This window comes from Physeter macrocephalus, chromosome 6 (genome assembly GCF_002837175.3).
Source record: "Physeter macrocephalus isolate SW-GA chromosome 6, ASM283717v5, whole genome shotgun sequence".
Taxonomy (NCBI): Eukaryota; Metazoa; Chordata; class Mammalia; order Artiodactyla; family Physeteridae; genus Physeter; species Physeter macrocephalus.
This window is the reverse complement of record NC_041219.1, coordinates 49,362,030-49,374,363: the sequence shown is the minus strand read 5'-3', so window position 1 is coordinate 49,374,363 and position 12,334 is coordinate 49,362,030. Positions and strand designations below refer to the sequence as shown.

Here is a 12,334-nt window from a genome sequence, read left to right as displayed (position 1 = left end):
ATCTCCCAGTACGGACAGAGTCGGTACAGATGCAAAATATACAGAGGTTTTTGCCTTTTCAAAGTTCCATACGAATATACAAAAGTATCTACACCTTTGCAACAAAGGAAAGTGATCCGCTTTAAGACAAGGGCTGCCTTTGCAGAGGGCTGTGGAGCTGCTGGCCCCGGGCCTGCACTGCAGGGAGCTGCCTGCGGCCCTGAGTCCTGGCCAGCCGGCCCGGTGGCTCCTCTCAAGGCCAGCTCTCCTGCTGCGCCCTGTCCCGGCCAGGCCAGCGCACGGTTTTGGCTCTGTCCGCAGTCCGAGGGTTGAGCTGTGCCGGCCCGGGAGTCCACGCCTCCCGTGCCTGTGGCCTTTGGCACTTGTCACGGGTCTAAGGGGCCCTGAGCCTCCGGGGCAGCTCAGGGCTTTGTGTCTGGACCTTCAGTCATGCCAGTCACGGGGCTACCACTGCAGCCCCATGGGGCCCCCGCCACCAGGGCCTGCTTCACTGACAGGGCAGGGGCCCCTCGGGCTCCAAGGTCCAGGAACACAATGACACAGCACAGAGGCCTGGGCGGAGGTGACGATGGGCTTGTCTTCACGGTTTCCTGATGGTTCAAAGTGAAGTTTCGTTACTGCCTCTGCGCGTGGGAAGAAGCCGTCAGGCAGGAGGAGGGTCAGCGAGGACGGCCCCTGCCACCCGTGAAGCCAGCAGCTGGGCTGGGTCCGAGGTTGTGCAGGGGCAGACCCCCACTCGGGGGGCAGGGGGCAGAACCCCCCCACTCAGGGGACGGGGTGCCCGGAGGCTCCACGGAGGGCAAGCTCATGTGTGGACACAGCGACACGGGCAGGCAGGGGAGGGGACGATCAACCTGCACCCCCGACGGCCAGGGCCACCGGGAGACCCAGGCCCATCTGAGCGTCCTCCCCAGGGCTGGCCTCGCGCGATGCCTGGAGTCCAGCCCCTCTGCTTTGCTGGGACACCAGTTGCTGGCTGCATGCCAGACTCCAGGCTGGCTGTGCAATCTTCCTGACGTCAGAGAGAGAGATCATCCCACGGATCTCCCAGTACGGACAGAGTCGGTACAGATGCAAAATATACAGAGGTTTTTGCCTTTTCAAAGTTCCATACGAATATACAAAAGTATCTACACCTTTGCAACAAAGGAAAGTGATCCGCTTTAAGACAAGGGCTGCCTTTGCAGAGGGCTGTGGAGCTGCTGGCCCCGGGCCTGCACTGCAGGGAGCTGCCTGCGGCCCTGAGTCCTGGCCAGCCGGCCCGGTGGCTCCTCTCAAGGCCAGCTCTCCTGCTGCGCCCTGTCCCGGCCAGGCCAGCGCACGGTTTTGGCTCTGTCCGCAGTCCGAGGGTTGAGCTGTGCCGGCCCGGGAGTCCACGCCTCCCGTGCCTGTGGCCTTTGGCACTTGTCACGGGTCTAAGGGGCCCTGAGCCTCCGGGGCAGCTCAGGGCTTTGTGTCTGGACCTTCAGTCATGCCAGTCACGGGGCTACCACTGCAGCCCCATGGGGCCCCCGCCACCAGGGCCTGCTTCACTGACAGGGCAGGGGCCCCTCGGGCTCCAAGGTCCAGGAACACAATGACACAGCACAGAGGCCTGGGCGGAGGTGACGATGGGCTTGTCTTCACGGTTTCCTGATGGTTCAAAGTGAAGTTTCGTTACTGCCTCTGCGCGTGGGAAGAAGCCGTCAGGCAGGAGGAGGGTCAGCGAGGACGGCCCCTGCCACCCGTGAAGCCAGCAGCTGGGCTGGGTCCGAGGTTGTGCAGGGGCAGACCCCCACTCGGGGGGCAGGGGGCAGAACCCCCCCACTCAGGGGACGGGGTGCCCGGAGGCTCCACGGAGGGCAAGCTCATGTGTGGACACAGCGACACGGGCAGGCAGGGGAGGGGACGATCAACCTGCACCCCCGACGGCCAGGGCCACCGGGAGACCCAGGCCCATCTGAGCGTCCTCCCCAGGGCTGGCCTCGCGCGGTGCCTGGAGTACCAAGGCTAGCAACCCGAGTCATTCTCTAAGTTTTAGGAAGGTCGTTCTAGAAGACCCGGCTCCCATTCTTCCCACCTGTCTGGGACGTCTGGAGCCAGATCCCAGCTCCGCGACTCTGCGGCCAGGCACCCCCCCGCCCCGCCCCGCCCCAGCCTCAGTCTCCTCACCCACAAAATGGGGCAGTAATGACCCTGGACCAAGGAAACTGCTCATAAAAAGTTTGGTCCCATGTGGTCTCAAGTCCTAGAGTTTCAGGGCTGGACGGGACACAGGGCTTTGACAGGCGTCTGCTTCACCTCCGGCCGGTTCCTCCTGATCCCGAGCAGGGGCCCTCTCCCGGGTGGAAGCCCACCGCAGCCCCCGGGCCTCCGCCTGGGCACGCCTCTGTGCTCGGGGCCTGTCCTCCAGACGGGGGACCCCGGGGAGGCTGGCCGGGGGCCGCCCCCGCCGTCCCTCCCGCCACGGCCCAGGCTACTCACTCGGAGCCGGAGCCGTGGGCCTGGGCGCTCCCGGCCCGCACGTTCATGGCCACCCCGTTGAGGTGCTCGCGCCCTGGCTCCCGGTGCAGCGTCTTGGCAGGGATGGTGCCGTCGGGGGCGCGGACGCCGTCACTGGAGGCCAGGGAGGACGGCCGCGAGGACGCGGGGCTCTGGTCACGCTCAGTCAGCTTCTCTCGCAGTCGCGACTTCAGCATCTTCTCCGTCAGTGGCGGCGGGTAGGTGACTTTGTTTTTCAAGATGCCTGGGGGGGAGGGGGCGGGGCGGGGCGGGGCGGGGGGGTGGGCAGGGGGGATCGAGAAGGTCACGATCAGGCTGCCTCTGCTGGATGCAGTGGACTCGGGGAGGGACCGTCACGCAGAGCTGAGCTCTCGGCCACTCCTCTCCCCCTCGGGTCTCACGCCTGCCCCGCCGGGCGCCACCCCCGTGCCCCACGGACCCTACCCCCGAACCCCGTGCCTGGGCCTGCCTCCCCCAGGACCAGGGACTTCCCGGCCCCCAGCTCCGGGGACAGCGGGCCCTCGGCACCTTTTCTCTGCTCGGGGGGCTGGCTGGGCGGCGCGGCCGCGGGCCTGGGGCCCCCACTCTCCCGGGCCGGGATGCGCTCGCTGCAGTGGTTGCCCTGCTCGTCCAGGTGCAGCTCCACGCTGACCTTGGTCTCCACCTTCAGGCGGGGCTGCTCGCCCGGCCCCTCACTGTCGCTCCCGGCCAGGCTCTCATCGGGCCAGCCGGCTGGGACGTGGTTGGCCGCAGCGTCCACTGAGGCACAAGACGGACCCTCAACATGCAGGGCGGCTGCCTGCTCGGCTCAGCGGGAGCGCGTCCCGAGGGGCGCTGACCCACGGTCCCCGACCCGCAGGCCTGGCAGGGCCGCGCCGTCCAGGCGGGGACCCCGAGGCTGAGAGAGGGAAGGTCCCGGGGTGGCATCCCAGCCTCAAGCGCCCCCTGCATCCCCACACCCGGGAGCCCCGTGCTCCCTGCAGCAGTGGGGTCAGCTTCGTGGGGTCCTGGCCGTGAGGGTCCCCCAGAGACCGCCGAGACCTCACCTGTGCTCTGCGGACGGTGAGCAGGGGGCTGTGCTTCCTGCCGTCGCAGCCCCGTCCCAGGGGCAGGCGGCCACGGCTGAGGGCCGCTCCGCAGCCAGCGGGCTCACTCACCTTTGGGGGTGCTGTGCACGGGGCCCGGGGCCGGGTCCCATCGGTCCTCAGCCGCGACCCCGTCGTCCTCGCTGTCGGAGGAGTGTGAGGAAGCGTAAGAGCTGCTCTGCTCATCCAGCGACAGCTCGCTGTCTGAGTCCGAGTCGTGGCCTGCAGGGCGGGCGGGAGGGACAGGGCTTAGGCAGGGGCGGGGGGCTTCCTGCCAAGGGCAGAGCGGAGCCACCTGGGCCCGGGCACGGGAGGGCACTGGGTGCCCGCTGGCCCTCCCAGTGCGCGGCGGCCACCTCTTCAAGGCTGTACGTTGTCCGGTGACCGAGGGGGCCACGGGGCAGCCGAGAGCCAACAGGAAGCTGTCGCCACGGCCCCCCGGAAGGGAGACGCGCAGGCTGACGGGAGACCGCGTCCCAGGGGACACGTACCGTGGGGCTTCTTGGTGCTCCTGGGGACAAAGGACGCGTCTGGCTCCCCGTGGCCGCCCCGCGCCGGCCCAGAGGACACGCTGAGCCTCTGGCCCCCTTTGTCCCTGGAGAGGGTAGAGGTGGGTGGGCTCAGCACCGTTGCTCTGGGGGACGCATGACCGGCCCCCCGGCATCACCCAGTGCCTTCTGCGTGTGCCAGGGCAGCCACACCGGGCTCTGGAAGGTTCTCTGCTACGAGACTCCCAGAGCACACGGGTAAACACACGGACTCAAACAGCAGGGCACACAGCTCGGGGCGGAGGCGGCAAAGCCCACGTTTGCTCGGAGAGCTGCCCCCCCCACGGCCACAGTAGGGGCGCCAGCCCGGCCTGACCTGATGGTGCTGTCCAGCGAGGCGGTGGACTCGCCCAGGGCCGTGCGGAACACGTCGGGCTCCTCGCCATACGTGTTGTTGCAGTTGAGGGAGCGCTGGGGGAAGGGGGCTGGTTATGCTCGGCCACCAGGGCACAGAGGGTGGCTCGGTCCCCACCACAAGCCCCCGCGCAGCACCCTGACCGTGCCCCGGCCGGGCACAGAGCACAGCGGCCCGGTGGCAGCTCCCACCACCCCTGCTTCCGGCCAGGATCCCCGCCGGCTGCGGGGGGAAGAGAGGCTGTGAGCGGGACACACCCCACCCCGTGGACTCGGCTCGCTCCCAGGGCTGCAGGGAAGGCTGGATGCCACGCTCCGGGGACGGGTCTGCGATGCCCCCTTTTGTGGCGGACGCGAGACCAAGGGGCTGTGTCTGATGCTGGTCCAGGCCCTGGCGTCCCCGGGAGCCTCCTACCGTCAGCAGCGTGGCCCTCGTGGTGGCTGAGTCGTCGGGGTACGGCTTCTTCCCGGCGAGCACGCCCTTCAGGTGTTTCCGGACCTCTCTGTTGAACACGCAGTGGAGCAAGAGGACGGCGAGGCCCTGCAGAGGAGGGGGCAGGTCAGCGCCGGGCTTGGCCCCCGTGGAGAAGCCAGGGCCCTGCCGCTGCCTCACTGCCCACCTGCCTGCCCGGAGGATGCATGGAGCATAGCTCAGCCACGCGGAGCTGACGGTGCCCAGAGCAGACCTGGCCGCCGCGGCCGTGCAGACGCCCACCACGGCCCACGCCTGGCCTCCCTGCCCCGGGGGCTTCCAATTTCTCCAGGTCGGAGGCCGGGTCAGGGCAGCCAGCACGCCCGGTGCCTGGAGGACCCCCTCCCAGGCCCCAGCCCCCGGGCCATCTGGGTCCCCAACGCCGCATCATTAATCAGGGTCCACGGTGTGACAGTAAATGGCCAGCACTCTCCTGGGGACACAGTGGGATTTACGCCGGCTGGGGAGGGGGTGAGGCCCCGCACTGGCTGAGCAGAGGACTGCGTCCTGACAGACACACAGGAGGCCACGTTACGGGGGTCCCTGGGAGGGCTCGGGGCACAGCTGCCTTTGGAGCAACAGGCGCCTTTTTTTCGGTGGCGGGACCACGAGGCTTCACCGTAACCCCTAACAAACTGCGCCGACACCGGAAGGACGGCCACGGCGCAGCCCCGTGTGTCCGGCGAGCGAGATCACAGCCCGGACGCCACGTCCAGGATCTCCCCGGGGACCCTCTCGGGGCCGCTCGGGGTTGGGGCACTTCAGACAGGAAGCAGCACAGGAGACCCCTGGGCCCCGCCAGGTCACTGACAGCCGCCCACCTGTAAGCAGCTGAAGACGGCGAACAGGTAGCTAAAGGTGAGCGCGTCGCTGTTCACGGCCAGCAGCCCCAGCAGCCAGGTGGCGCTGACGAGCACCAGCAGGAAGAAGGCCGTCCTCACACGGGACCTGGGGGCGGGGCGGGGGGCGGGGCGTGACTGCGCCGTCCTCCCCCTCCTTCCACCCGCCCGCCCGTCCTGCGTCCATCCCCCACCCCCTTTCCTTCCCACACCCTTTCGAAGCATCTACCACGAGGCAGCCCCTGGCTCCACAGGGGAAAAGACAGCTTAGTGGGGGGCGGGCGAGCAGTCAAAAAGCCAACAGGTAAACCGCAAACTAGGAGCCAAGACTGACTGGTACACGGGCTGCACCCACGGCGACTCCGGGAAGCCTGGTGCACGGCCCGGAAGGTACGTGGGCCCGGAAGGGGTGCGTGGCGAGAAGGTGTCAGGCCCGCTGTGCGGGCTCCTAGCAAGGGGCTTCCTGCTCTCTGCCTCGGTCTCCCCAGCTGAAGGGGAACGGGCGGCGACGTGCATCCCTGGTGGGGTCGTGGGGTGGTGGAGGGAACTGCGCGTGCTAACGTGAGTCAAGGTCTGGGAAAGGTAGGTCTGGGGCGGGGAGGAAGCGGAGGACGGTGGAGCAGGCTGGACCCCGACCCCGCGCCCCCTGCCCGCGCGCGGTCTCTGCTCTCCCGCGGGCCGGGCGGACCGGCACCTCTGCGGCCCCTCAGCCCCTCCTCCCACATCCTCCCTTCCCTGGCCCCCCAGCCCGGGTCACCCGGCCCAGTGGACACCCTTGTCCTCCCCTCCCCTGACCCTTTCGTGGCTCCTGGACTCATGCTGAGCTCTCCCGACGCTGCCCTGCCTGCCTCCCGCAAGGCTTTTCAGTGGGTCCCCTGCTCTCTCCCAGCCTGAAAACGGGAGGCTCCCTCTCTGTTGGGCCCCATCTTCCTGTGCTGCACCCTCTCGCTGGGCGAGCTCCTCCACCCCTGTGGTGCCAGCGTCACTGTCACCACCAACCCAGAAAGTTCCATCCCCCCACCCCCACCCTGTCTGACTCCAGGGAGTGTCCAGGCACCCTGGCACCTCCCCCACCCCCTGCCGGTCCAGGCGAGGACACCCAGGCGTCACTGCTACCCGCTCTCCCCTCAGTGACTCCACCACAAACCCCGTGGGTCCTACATCCTAAACATCGCTCCCTCCCTGGTCCGGGCTGCCATCCCGGCCGGCCACCTGCCCCAGTGCCCCTGTGGTCAGCCTCTCCCCTTTCCTCCACGATGTCCGATTCTCCCCTGAGAGATCCCGACTCCGCTCGGCGCGGCCCAGACACGGCTGGCCTCTCCCCACTGACGTGGCTGCCATGACGCCCTGGACCGGCCCGGAAAGCCAGCGGCTCACCGGCTCGGGGACGGGCACGTTCGTGGGGCTCTGCCTGGCGTGTAAACCAGACAGGCAGGGGTCTCGGGCGGGGCTGGCTCCACGCCAGGTCCCACCCACCGGCCGGTTTTAGCACCAACTTACACGACCCATTTTCTCTCATAATAATGGCGCTTCCTTTGGCAGGAAACCTTTGCAGACAGGACAAAAATGACTGTGTTGACCTGAAAAAAAAAACAAACAGAGAAACCCGAAGTCCAGTGGCCGCTCCACTGTACTGTCACTAGAGACCTTCGAAAGCCAAAGGCTTCTGAGGGTCTTCAGCCCACATCTCGGGAGGCGCCCCCTGGGATGAGGCCTCGGAGCCCAGGAGCCCGCTGGGGGTGGACGCTGACCGGCGTCACGGTGGACGTGGACCTGGACCAAATCCCAGAATCCACCGGTCTGAGGACAAGGCTTTATCACCGTGAGGTCAGCCCTTCCTGTGCGCCCAGATGCTCGGTGGAGCTGGTAACCCATCGGCCCCGAACACCCTTCAAGCCAACGTGCCGAGGGGGCACCCGGCCTCCCACGTCCCTGATAATCAGGGCTTCTGAGAAACCCCGGCACTCACGAGTATCACGGTTCCGATGGGCCCCGCAAAGCTCCAGATCAGGGTGTCACGGAGGGACAGCCAGCAGAAGTCCGGGTTTCCGTAGCCCTGGGGGTCCAGGCCCACCGCGAGTCCTGGACAACAGGGAGGAGAAGAGTGAGGGCCACCCCGATGGGGGGTGGCCACAACGGGGTGTTCCCAGCCCCCCAGGCAGGACCCGGGGCCCCCGGCATCGCCCTCAGAGGGAAGGGCGGGGAGCCCGAGGTAAACAGCCGGGAAAGGACAAAGGCCCAGGTCCCCTCCCAGCAAAGGCCCTCTCAGGGCCGGTCACAGGCCCACCGTGGCCACGACCTGCTCGCGGATTCCCCCCAGAGGTGGGGAGCCCACCTGGGCCGGGGCTGCTGACGGAGGTGGGAGAGACACGGAAGACGGAGGTGATGGGACCCGGCAGGACCAGCCACGAAGCACGATGGGGACGCCCTGCTGCCTGGGCCACACGGAAGCCGGGACACGGCCGTGGACCGCAGGTGCAAGGGAGGAAGGACCTGAGGGCAGGCACACGCCACACGCACACAGATACACACATGCACACACCCCGGGAACGGCCCACCACTCCAAGGTGCTAGGCAAATGAGGAGTTTCCTATGTTATCTAAGCCACAGCCATGGTTTCTAACCGTGTCACAAGCTAGAGCAGGACTTGCCCTTGCAGAACCGTCAAGGTGAAGTCTGGAGTGGCTTCTCCAACACAGACCTTGCTTAGGACAAAGGAGCAGCCCACTCCGCGCCGTGGCCTCCGCGGACCTGGCCCGGACTGTTCCACGGGCCACACTCCCTTGCTGAAGCCCTAAAAGATCAAGTCTCCCCACCGACTGCTCAAAACCCTGCAATGGCTTTCCACTGCCCTCAGGAGATGGACACGGGTATTTCCGCAGCCTTCTGGGCCCTTCGTGGCGTGGCCACGGCCACGCTCCAGACCACGTGGCACCCCCCACTCCGCCCCAGCCCCGCCTCGGGTCAGTCCCCAACCAGCCTTCCTCCACTCACGTCTTGCATATGCGGAGCCCTGAAGGCACACCTCCCAGCACGGCAGCCTGGTTCCTGTGAGCCCTCCAGTGTAAAGAGTGCTTCCTTCAGGAAGCCTTCCTGGCCTGTCCCCCCGCCACCACCAGATGAGAGCAGGTCTCATCTTCCCCTGCCCCACTGGCTCTGAGCCCACCCCTCAGTGCAGGGTCTGTGGATGAGACTAGAGTCACGTTCACCATCACTTAATTCCCGTCTTCCCTGGAGGGGCAACTCCCGGAAGACACAGGCTTTGCCGTTCTCACTCACTGCTCTGATCCCGGGCCTAGAACGGAGCCCGGCACAGAAGAGGCCCGCCACGAACGAACGAATGAAGGAGCGTGCGAATGCTCCTGGGTTCTTGGGCAACTGAGACTTGGTGGGGGTTAAGGAAAGCACATGGGGAGGTGGCCTCAGGCCCCCGTCCCCCCGCCCCCGGGTCCCAGAGGCCCGGCTGGGTCAGGCCCCACGACCTGAGACAAGGGCTGTCCCCATGCAGGGTCCCACGGAGACGCTCTGCTCCATCCAGCCCCGTCGGGAGGGGCCGCCCGAGGTGACCACACAGGTGGAGATGGAACGGGGTACAGTATAGACCGGGAACCACGCTCTGAGTTTACCGGGGCACAGAAAACCAGACAGCAAACTTTAACTCTTCCTTTTGTAAAATAAGCAAATTGGCAAATGATTCTGATCTGACTTCTCCATTTCTCTTCGTAGAATTTGATGTAAATAAAATCCGATGTTCTGGTTTCTGAGATTAACTTACTAGTTAAAAAAAAACCCCGAATAATAATAGAGGCTCTGGGTAGACTGAAGATGAAATCAAAGATGAGTGTCCTGAGTGTCCAAGCACGCCCAGGTCCTTGCTTCAGGGGGTTAGCCCGAAACCAGCTGCTCCCAGCCCTCATTCTTCCTGGTCTTTGGGGCTCAGGAACCACCTGAATTAGCACCTTTCTCACAAGTTGACCAGAAACGGCACGGAAACACGCGATGTAGTGTGTCTGCTGTGCTCAGTCTTTGGGTCAAGAGGAGGTGGCTGCCAGTGAGGGAGGCCCCCACTGCCCCCCTCAGCAGCCCTGGATGGAGGTGACAACGGTCATTCAGGGTCCCTTGGAGCCCAGGGAGAGGAGTCACAGCAGGACAGCCCGGGGCCCAGACTGGGTGGGTGGGAGCAGAGTGGCCTCAGGAGACCGGCTGGTGATGCTACCATGGGAACCAGGGTGGCTGCCGGGCAGAGCCCTGGGGCAGCGCCTGCCCCTCTTCCCACTGCCTCCAGCCTCGGACTTCGTGTCTGGATCCCTGGAGCCCAGGGGCTGCTGAGGAGAGAGGGTGCTGCGCTCCCTGTGCGACTACAAGAGGGGATCTTTCCCCGTAGGAAGCAAATTTGACCTCCTGATATTTAGCGAAAAGTGTGCTGAGAAGTGCTGCTGTTCTGTTCATTCATTAACTCATTCTCTCATCCATCGATCCACCCATCTGTCCATTCACCCATCCACCATCCGTCCATCTATCCCTCCATCCAACCGTCTACCTACCTACCCACCTGTCCACCCACCCATCCACCCACCTCTCCATCCATCCATCCACTCACCTATCCGTCCACCCACCCACCTATCCATCATTCACCCGTCTATCCACAGAGCGGGCAGACAAGGGAGTGTCTGTCTGTTAGACGCCACAGGCAAACCCTGAACAGGCCTGGGCCCAGCTCTCAAGAAGCTCACACCTGACAGCAGACGCGTCCCCCCACTGATGATGGCGCTCGCGGGAGCAGATGTGGGTGCGGGCGCCCCTCCTCGGCTGAGTGCCCAAGAGGAGGCCGGGGAGCTCCCCCACCTGCACCCGGGGGCGCTGGTTTATCTGACGCGGGTCCTCCGCGTGGCGGTCGGTCCCCAGCCCGGGCCACGCGGCGGGGCTGCTCCGCGCACCCTCACCTGTGACGACGGCTGGAATGCCCCAGCCCACGACGTGGTAGAACCTCATGGGCCCGGCGTCGATGTTGCGCGCCTCGGCCAGCATGCGGTAGATGTGCAGGCTCTCCACGAAGGTCCAGGCGAAGGTGCTCACGTACACGTAGTGCAGGAGGATGGCGACCGCGGTGCACAGGAACTGCGGGCAGAGGCAGCCGCTCAGCGCGGCCCGCGGGCCCTGCGCCGCGGGCCGGGGGCCCGGCGGCATGCAGGCGGGGGCGGGGGACACACCCAACTGGGCCACCTTGCAAACGTGAGGGCACGCGGGTCTGAAAAAGGAACTCACGTCAGCTGTCTTTCCCTATTTGAGTCACCCAGGAGCGGCTGAGTGTCAACGGCCCCAAGCGTCTCGGGCCCCTGGCGCGGAACGGGACCGCGAGTGAGGCACCTGGAGGCGCCCCCAACCCGGATCGGCGCCAGGACTGAGCATAACCCAGGGCGGAGGGGCTGGCGGAGCCTCTAGTGTGTTCATTAGAAGCTAGGAATCTCTACTTTCAGGTCACGGCTCCAAATTGTTAAATGTTGGCATTTCATTTAAAGTTAGAAAAAGAATATCACGGAGGCAGGCTGCTCAGGCTGTGGCCCCAGACCGTGACCATGGCCCTTCACCCACCACCCCAGCCCTCGTGTGGGTCTCCGAGGTCCAGCGGATGCGGCCAGCGGGAGGGAGGAGCCTCAGGCCCCGTGAGCTCGCCCTCATATGAAAACAAGGTCATCGCACCTGCGCTGATTTAACGGAGCCTCTACCTCCCGCGGAAGAAAACACGGATGAGAGCGTCCGTTCTGTTTCTGTCCCCGTGGGGCTGTGCGTCTGGCCAGTGGCTGAGTGCCAGAAAGTGAAAGTCAACCTCCAGAGGGCAGCTGAGGGTCAGCTTCCTGGCCTCTGGGGGCCTTGGTGACCCAGCCCTGAGTCCCCGGACGCCGAAGGGGGTGCGAGAACATGAGGAAGGCGGTGGGGGGGGGGCTGGGGACACTGTGGGATCCTGGGCGTCCAGCCTGAGGTCGTCAGTGCAAATCCAGTCCCAAGTGCTCCGGGATGGAACTTCAAGACCTCCACCTTGGCCCAGAGCAGCCTCACCGGGTCCCCCTGAGGGGGGCTGGCTGCCCGGCCAGGATTCCCGAGGTCCACCTGCTGGGAGATGCGGGCAGGCTCCCCTCCAGGTCCCAGGAAGCTGGACGGGCAGGGGAGGAGAGGGAGGTTGGAGGGGAGGGGGAGGAGAAAGCCCCTGGCCACGCCCACGGCGGGGCCACACCCTGAAACATCCTGTCCAATCCTGGCTGCCGTCGTGGCAGCCCGACCTCCCGGGCTCTCAGTGCCTGAGCCGACGACACCCACACCCCAACAGACAGGAGCGCAGGAGACAGAGGGCCACCGCCTGACGCATGCAGAGGCCTCCGCTCAGTCCCAGGGCAGCGCACCCGCGGGAGCGCCCCAGAGCCCAGGCGTGCTGGGAACACAAGTGCCACCTGCGGCTAAGACCACCTTGACGGGCCGAGTTCTCTCCAGAAACAAAGCCCCGGAGATGCGGGAGGGAACCATGTTAGCATTAATATTTGCCCAATACAGCACAAAGCA

General features: G+C 65.9%; 1 protein-coding gene across 1 annotated transcript in view; it reads right to left on the bottom strand.

Moving 5' to 3' along the window:
- Positions 1-989: 989 nt before the first annotated feature.
- The window catches only part of CELSR1 (cadherin EGF LAG seven-pass G-type receptor 1), a 170,090-nt gene continuing 158,745 nt past the window's right edge, over positions 990-12,334 (bottom strand). Inside the window, exons 25-35 of the mRNA XM_024127151.2 lie at positions 10,723-10,897; positions 7,749-7,861; positions 7,280-7,359; positions 5,762-5,888; positions 4,884-5,009; positions 4,431-4,525; positions 4,058-4,161; positions 3,639-3,788; positions 3,010-3,240; positions 2,464-2,725; positions 990-1,665 (exon numbers count right to left, since the gene is read on the bottom strand). Coding sequence (XP_023982919.1) covers positions 1,641-1,665; positions 2,464-2,725; positions 3,010-3,240; positions 3,639-3,788; positions 4,058-4,161; positions 4,431-4,525; positions 4,884-5,009; positions 5,762-5,888; positions 7,280-7,359; positions 7,749-7,861; positions 10,723-10,897 — 1,488 coding nt within the window. The 3' untranslated portion in view covers positions 990-1,640. The remainder of the gene's footprint in view (positions 1,666-2,463; positions 2,726-3,009; positions 3,241-3,638; positions 3,789-4,057; positions 4,162-4,430; positions 4,526-4,883; positions 5,010-5,761; positions 5,889-7,279; positions 7,360-7,748; positions 7,862-10,722; positions 10,898-12,334) is intronic.